Consider the following 7,610-nt stretch of genomic DNA (forward strand, 5'->3'; position numbering starts at 1 on the left):
CATTGCTTATAATTTCTTTAGTTTAACTGAACGAAAATTTTGACCATGGGTGTTATTTGTTATACACGTTTTTTTAATAAGAACATCCAAATTTTTGAAGTCTTCGAATGTTCTTAACTTTTTGAGTTTTAAACCTAAAAATGTTCATAACATGTTCTTATTTTCAACATTTTTTGAGCATTTTTGCCCATTTTTCTAAGAAACCGAAGAGTCGGCAAAGCCTTAAAATATTCTTAACTTGTTCTTAACATTTCGGCCATCGAAGCCTTATGTTCTTATATAGTCTGTTCTTATAAAAAAACGTGTATTGGGAATTATTGGGAATTGGACAAATATACAAATCTTTTTACGAAAGTCAAGTCTAGACCCTTACAAAATGAACTAAAATAGTTTTAATATCCTATTTACATAGAGTTAGTTACATATATTTCTAAATTCTAGAAATTCTAATTTTCAAAGTTTATAATAACCTTTAACTTAAGACTTTATTCGCACCAAACTTTTTTCCAACGTTCAGCTAACCTTATATTTATATGGATGTTGTGGACTTAAAACTTAAAACCCTAAAACAGCGTTGTTTATCAGTCGGTGATATAATGAGGTTTCTAACATGCATGGATGCATAAAAACTGTCCATATAACATATAAACTCTGCACTGATTGAGCAGTATATAAAAACTATTGATTCCTTATTTTTGTGCTATGAAATGTACGATGACAATGTGTGGGTGTGGAGTATATTTGAATTCATGGTCAGACGATTGATTGATTGATGAATATTTTGAGAGGATTATTTCGTTATTGGTTGATCTCATTCCAGATGGACAGACGGAGTGAATTGTCCATGAATTCTGAATATTAATTCGCCTGAACAAATAATGTGCAATGATTTTATTTTATCACAAATAGACGAATGAATGCAGATGAATGCATGTATTTTGATTTTGATTTGAATGAACTCTGTGTGGTGGATTAGCTGCACTTATCCAAAACAGAAAAGCGGGTAAATCATGCATGGATTCAAAAAATGCCGTACCCATTACCACTTGCACCACCTTACTAATGGACCTGGTACAATCGTTAGCGCTCGGAAACGAGTTAGATGTATTCTGTATAGTGTTTGGTTACATTCAGATCATTGGTGAATGAATGATACGTGCATGGTCAGTGGTTGGTGGATTTCGTTCGATGTTTGATTTTTTCATGAATGTAGATATTGGTTCAAAGGTTGCACTCATCAACTCTGCAATGAAAAATGAACAAAGAAATGACAACTAATTATTACAAAAAAACACTTTAAATATCCTATCCGCTTGATATCAAAGCTGGATAAACCAAATTCACTATGTGAATTTTGTTCCCACTAGAGAAATCTAATGTTCGTTTTGGAGTTTTTGGTATTCAGGAAATGAAGACAGCTTTGCGAGCAAAATGCAAATCCATGATTGTTAAGTGTTTGAATTCTGTGGTGTTCCATTTTGCATTATCAGTATTTGATGACATAGTAACCTTGATTTGTTACCAGTATCTAAGAGAACCCTTCGATTCTTCAAAGCTTGTTTTTTGAGTTCAAAATCTTGGTCCTGATTTTAGATTTCCCATTTAGCAGGTTGTGGTCCGCTTTTTGTACTTCGTTAATAATCGAACTAATTGCTGTATGAGATAAAAATTGTTTTTCCACATCAGGATTCTTGGTGCCTTTCTCATTCAAATGGAGCATGAATAATTTCAAATGTTCTTTCAAATTACTCGTATCGTTTTTTGTTTGACTTTTAAACGATGAAAATAATCCAGGTGTGCTTTGTTTGGTAGGTGGTGTCACATCCGCCAAAGACTTCAGAAGAGAACGTTGAAAACTTAAACCAGCAACTTTAGTGGTAATCAATGACTTAGCACTACCCATAGTCTCGGTCAATCCTTCAGGAAGTTGTGAAATTTTCTCATCATTCATGGGAGTTCCCAAGAGCTGACTTATGGAGCTGTCTCCACCAGTTGGTGATAATTCTGCAAATTCTTTCTCGTGGTGATTTCCAGGTGTTGCAAAGTCATTTTCATGCTTAAGACTTAAGAGTTTATTCTCGTAGTTTGAAATAGTGCTAACATGTGGATTCCCAGTTTCAGTGATTTCAGAACTTCTCCGTTCTCCACTTAAAACTTTCTTTTCAACATTACTTGCAAAGCTTTTAGCTAGTAATTCATTCTCACGATTCGATGCATCCATGATTTTTTGTATCGCTTTCCTCTCTTCAGGAGAACCCATCTTATCAGTGCCTTCGATCATACTCAACATACCTTTGGTGGATTGAATTTAGTATTGATATAATGTTTTATGGAACTAACTTTTAAGAGCATTGGTAACTTTTAAGTTTAGTTTCTAAACGAAGAATTCAGAACGAGCTTCTCACGACCACGTTTTGAAAACCAAAAAAACAATGCATGGATTTTTTTTTACTTTTTGGGTTTATCAGCTTTTTTGAATGCCAGTTTCGTAAAATAAAAATGATGCGTGAGAAAACGAAGACATTTTAAAATCTTACCTTTCACTCGATTTGAAATCTCACTCTCCGATCTTCGAGCAGCTCCTTCGTCTACTTCAGTTTCTGGCACTTCTCCATGTTGTTCTTCTACGAGAGCGCTCTCCTTTTCATCACCCTCCTCCTGCTGCGAATTCGCTTTCTCCTCGAGGCTCTTTTCCTGGTCACCCTCCTTCGTTTGTTGAAGAAACTTACCTACCACTCCATCACTCTTTTCATAGCGCATTGGGCGGCCGTTTGAATCTAATAAATTGTCTCTCGATGTACCTTGCTCGTCAGGTAAGAATCTAGAGGTCGTGTCTTCTTCTCTAGTCATTTTCTCTCCTTCGTTGCTAAAGTTTCTCCCCTCTTCACCTTCACGTTCATTCTCCCCTTCATCATATCTTTCTTCGTCTTCACGTGGACCGTCTTCATTAAAGTGTTGTTTATCAACAAAATGATTTTCATTTTTCGTTTCAACATCTTGTTCCCGATTCTCAACTCTCACATTACGATTCCGAGCGTCTTGCCGTTCATCTTCGTATTCGTTATCCCGGTTCTCTTCATCGTGAAAATGTCGGCCGTCGGGATGCCTATCGCCTCGAACACGGAACCGCTCGTTTCCTCGAAACGGTGCTTGACTTCCGTGTTCGTCCCGATCTCGGTCATCGTGATGTCTTCGTTCGTCGCTTTCACTCTCTTCATCTGGCCGATCAAGATTGCGATCTCGGCTATTGAATTCGTGACGGCGGTTTCCTTTTTGTGGTCCATCTTGATCACTGTCGAACGAATTAAAGGGAGTCATAAACCCACTTAGTGTATTGAAAACAGCCCTTGTGTTTTCCTTGTCGGTTTTTGTCACCTCAGTCATCTCGCGTGAACATGGGTCGTAACGTTCTCCTTTGATTCGATAGCGTTTTTTATCATATCCGTAATTGCGACGACCGCGAGAACAAGGCCTGCGCGTGTCTTGCTCTACAGGGGAGACGAATTTTGACAGGTAATTTTCACCAGAAACAATTTCTCCTGGATAAGCTTCAACATGATTATTAGTCCATTTCATTAGCATGTTCCATTAGCTCGTGACCTCCGTCTGTAAAACCTAGCGATACCTTATAATTCGGGTCTTCAAAATTGATTTTTCTGTCATGGTGAACCTGTGGTGCTTCATACTGGTCCCATTTCGCACCATTATCATAGAAGTCTTGCCACTGGCTTGGCGCATGCCCTGTTGAAAATACTGAACTATCTAAAACTTCGTTCATGAAATCCCGTTTTTTCGAGAATCTGTCTCATTACGAGATTTTAGTAACTTTTTACGAAATATCTCAGTCAAATTACGAGGAGTCGTTATTGTTTTACGCGATCCTGGCATTGTTTTTCTTGCATGAATGTTTTGTTTGATTTGTTTCTTATGACAGGTGCAGCCGCATGATTGACAGTTTTGGTTACAAGGGCAGTTTGTGGGCACGTGTAGGTCGAGTTGGAGGTGTAGGACGAGTTGGGCGAGCTGGACGAGTACCTCGAGTAGGTGGTTCAGTCGGGCGGATCATTGCATGGCGGGCTGACAGAGATGTCATATTCCGCCTTTTCATTTTTCCTTCTTTGATATTTGCTAATACGTTGTAAAGTCCACTTTCCAGTGTTTTAGTTTTTTGAATGTTCTTCTTTTGTGTTGATGAGTGAATAGGATCTTTTGTAGTTGCATGTTTTGGCTGAGCATTGGCAAGCGTTTGATAAAGTTTATTGTTCCTCTCCTTGCTCTCTTTGGTCTCAAAAGCATCTGAAAAAAAAAAGTAAATGTTACAATGACAAAAGCATTTTTTCCATTGGAAAGCTATCATCTTCTCTAAAATTTTACGAATGTACTCTTAGGTTCCAAATAAACGGGCCCCCCCCCCCGCTTGTTAATTTTTCGAAAATTTTCCAACCCCCCCCCCCCCCCCGACCTTATTAGGACCCCCCCGTTTATTAATCTCTAAGAATATTTTCAGCTGTCAAAGAGAAGGCCCCTTATTTTGCTCTAAATAGCCTGATATTAGCCTATTTTTACCTTATTTTTGGGTTTCAGAAGTACAATTTCCAACCCCCCCGGCAATTAGGTCCCCCCCCGTTTATTAAAATCTAGAAAATTTTCCACCCCCCCCCCGTTTATTCGAACCCCTCCGTTTATTTGGAACCTAAGAGTACATTGTTTTTTTGACCTGTACTCTTGTGGGGGGGGGGGTGTAATAAGCAGATAAAAATCAACAAAATTGGGGTTCGGGGTCATGATTAATTGACCTGATTTTGCTAAAAATCCCTAGGAAAATGAAGGTTTTTGGCAAATTTTGGCACTTCCGTGTTCGTCCCGATCTCGGTCATCGTGATGTCTTCGTTCGTCGCTTTCACTCTCTTCATCTGGCCGATCAAGATTGCGATCTCGGCTATTGAATTCGTGACGGCGATTTCCTTTTTGTGGTCCATCTTGATCACTGTCGAACGAATTAAAGGGAGTCATAAACCCACTTAGTGTATTGAAAACAGCCCTTGTGTTTTCCTTGTCGGTTTTTGTCACCTCAGTCATCTCGCGTGAACATGGGTCGTAACCTTCTCCTTTGATTCGATAGCGTTTTTTATCATATCCGTAATTGCGACGACCGCGAGAACAAGGCCTGCGCGTGTCTTGCTCTACAGGGGAGACGAATTTTGACAGGTAATTTTCACCAGAAACAATTTCTCCTGGATAAGCTTCAACATGATTATTAGTCATTTCATTAGCATGTTCCATTAGCTCGTGACCTCCGTCTGTAAAACCTAGCGATACCTTATAATTCGGGTCTTCAAAATTGATTTTTCTGTCATGGTGAACCTGTGGTGCTTCATACTGGTCCCATTTCGCACCATTATCATAGAAGTCTTGCCACTGGCTTGGCGCATGCCCTGTTGAAAATACTGAACTATCTAAAACTTCGTTCATGAAATCCCGTTTTCGAGAATCTGTCTCATTACGAGATTTTAGTAACTTTTTACGAAATATCTCAGTCAAATTACGAGGAGTCGTTATTGTTTTACGCGATCCTGGCATTGTTTTTCTTGCATGAATGTTTTGTTTGATTTGTTTCTTATGACAGGTGCAGCCGCATGATTGACAGTTTTGGTTACAAGGGCAGTTTGTGGCACGTGTAGGTCGAGTTGGAGGTGTAGGACGAGTTGGGCGAGTTGGACGAGTACCTCGAGTAGGTGGTTCAGTCGGGCGGATCATTGCATGGCGGGCTGACAGAGATGTCATATTCCGCCTTTTCATTTTTCCTTCTTTGATATTTGCTAATACGTTGTAAAGTCCACTTTCCAGAATTTTAGTTTTTTGAATGTTCTTCTTTTGTGTTGATGAGTGAATGGAATCTTTTGTAGTTGCATGTTTTGGCTGAGCATTGGCAAGCGTTTGATAAAGTTTATTGTTCCTCTCCCTGCTCTCTTTGGTCTCAAAAGCATCTGAAAAAAAAAGTAAATGTTACAATGGCAAAAGCATTTTTTCCATTGGAAAGCTATCATCTTCTCTAAAATTTTACGAATGTACTCTTAGGTTCCAAATAAACGGGCCCCCCCCTCTTGTTAATTTTTCGAAAATTTTCCAACTCCCCCCCCCCCCCCCCCCCCCGACCTTATTAGGACCCCCCCGTTTATTAATCTCTAAGAATATTTTCAGCTGTCAAAGAGAAGGCCCCTTATTTTGCTCTAAATAGCCTGATATTAGCCTATTTTTACCTTATTTTTGGGTTTCAGAAGTACAATTTCCAACCCCCCCGGCAATTAGGTCCCCCCCCGTTTATTAAAATCTAGAAAATTTTCCAACCCCCCCGTTTATTCGAACCCCTCCGTTTATTTGGAACCTAAGAGTACATTGTTTTTTTGACCTGTACTCTTGTGGGGGGGGGTGTAATAAGCAGATAAAAATCAACAAAATTGGGGTTCGGGGTCATGATTAATTGACCTGATTTTGCTAAAAATCCCTAGGAAAATGAAGGTTTTTGGCAAATTTTGGCACTTCGTAGCATAAAGGTCACAAAATGCCCCCCCCCCCCATTATAAAGGTCATTATAATTATAAAGTGATATGGGGGTGATTTGTTTCCTAAAAATAGCAAATGACCCCCCCCCCCCCTCATTACTAAGCACACAAGAGTAATAAGACTTGAAAGCCCAATTAATCAAAAAGAAAACATTCTCCATTACCATCAAGATTTAGCTCTTTCACGTTATCCAAAACTGAGACAGGGTTACCTCTTTCTTGAAATAAGATATTCAAACAGGTTGAGTTCTTTTCAATAAAGCTACAATTAATTGTTGTCCAAAAGATTATTACCTGTTCCACATAATAGGATTGTTACCAAAAAAGATATAGCTAAAATCTTCGAATACTGCATTTTGGTGATTTCTTGGGCCTAATCCACTACATCTCCAGGTTAGATTTACCATTACTTTGATATAAATCTGTGATTATTTTGATATTAACCTCTGCACAAAATCTAATGCACAGCTTGAGCTTAATTCAATTAACGACGTGATCAGTCAACTGTAACTAAACATAGACCTGGTTTTTATATGTTGCTGTTTATTCATAGTCTGTTGAGGATGGTTTCTATCAGATTTGTTTTGAAAAAAGCTTTTTTTCAACTCGTTCAACTTACAGTGTTTTTTTGAGAACAGTTAAATAACAGGACCAATGGGATGTTCTATTCAAAATCCATACATGGGTGGGGGCGGTGTGGACACGAACCTTTTCAAGCAAAAAAAAATTGAAAAAAGTATACCCCTTGCTTGGAAATGGAAAAAAAATTTAAATAAACATTGGAAAAATTATTCTTTCATATCTTAAAGTGAAGGCGGGCGAACTAAAATCAGTCTTTTACCCTATGAAAGTTTAAAAAACCTTTACCTGGCTGGAAATTCTTCTTCAGATTACTCCCTGGAAAAGTTTGTTCACCACCCTGTATGGATATAAAATGGAATGGCCCAATACAGGGTGTCCCGAAAAAAAGTATCGAGTTCGAACATGATCCTGAGTAGAAAGTTGTTGTGTGCGTTTAACAAAATGTAAGAAAATTGTTTTATACAG

The 7,610-nt window shown here is 38.5% G+C and overlaps 2 protein-coding genes across 2 annotated transcripts; both read right to left on the reverse strand.

Annotated features, from left to right (window-relative positions):
* Nucleotides 1-1,472: 1,472 nt before the first annotated feature.
* LOC136815493 (zinc finger CCCH domain-containing protein 13-like) lies at nucleotides 1,473-3,676 on the reverse strand. The gene is made up of 2 exons (XM_067071945.1): nucleotides 2,538-3,676; nucleotides 1,473-2,292 (listed from the first exon to the last, which is right to left on the reverse strand). Exons 1-2 carry the CDS (start codon nucleotides 3,580-3,582, stop codon nucleotides 1,550-1,552), a joined length of 1,788 nt encoding a protein of 595 aa, XP_066928046.1. The 5' UTR covers nucleotides 3,583-3,676; the 3' UTR covers nucleotides 1,473-1,549.
* Nucleotides 3,677-3,961: 285 nt separating this feature from the next.
* Nucleotides 3,962-6,993, reverse strand: LOC136815538 (uncharacterized). Its single transcript, XM_067071992.1, has 3 exons — nucleotides 6,858-6,993; nucleotides 4,851-5,987; nucleotides 3,962-4,296 (listed from the first exon to the last, which is right to left on the reverse strand). The coding sequence occupies exons 1-3, from the start codon at nucleotides 6,916-6,918 to the stop codon at nucleotides 3,962-3,964; spliced, it is 1,533 nt and encodes a 510-aa protein (XP_066928093.1). The 5' UTR covers nucleotides 6,919-6,993.
* Between the last annotated feature and the right edge of the window lie 617 nt (nucleotides 6,994-7,610).

The sequence above is a fragment of the Clytia hemisphaerica genome, unplaced genomic scaffold, assembly GCF_902728285.1.
Source record: "Clytia hemisphaerica strain Z4C2 unplaced genomic scaffold, Clytia hemisphaerica genome assembly, whole genome shotgun sequence".
NCBI lineage: Eukaryota > Metazoa > Cnidaria > Hydrozoa > Leptothecata > Clytiidae > Clytia > Clytia hemisphaerica.

Coding starts and splice junctions, on each gene's coding strand:
- LOC136815493 (XM_067071945.1), bottom strand. CDS start 3,582: ATGCTAATGAAATGGACTAATAATCATGTTGAAGCTTATCCAGGAGAA. Junction 2,293..2,537: donor GATTTCAAATCGAGTGAAAG/GTAAGATTTTAA, acceptor AATCCACCAAAG/GTATGTTGAGTATGATCGAA.
- LOC136815538 (XM_067071992.1), bottom strand. CDS start 6,918: ATGCAGTATTCGAAGATTTTAGCTATATCTTTTTTGGTAACAATCCTA. Junction 5,988..6,857: donor AATCCTATTATGTGGAACAG/GTAATAATCTTT, acceptor TTTTTTTTTCAG/ATGCTTTTGAGACCAAAGAG. Junction 4,297..4,850: donor AGATCGGGACGAACACGGAA/GTGCCAAAATTT, acceptor TTTTTTTTTCAG/ATGCTTTTGAGACCAAAGAG.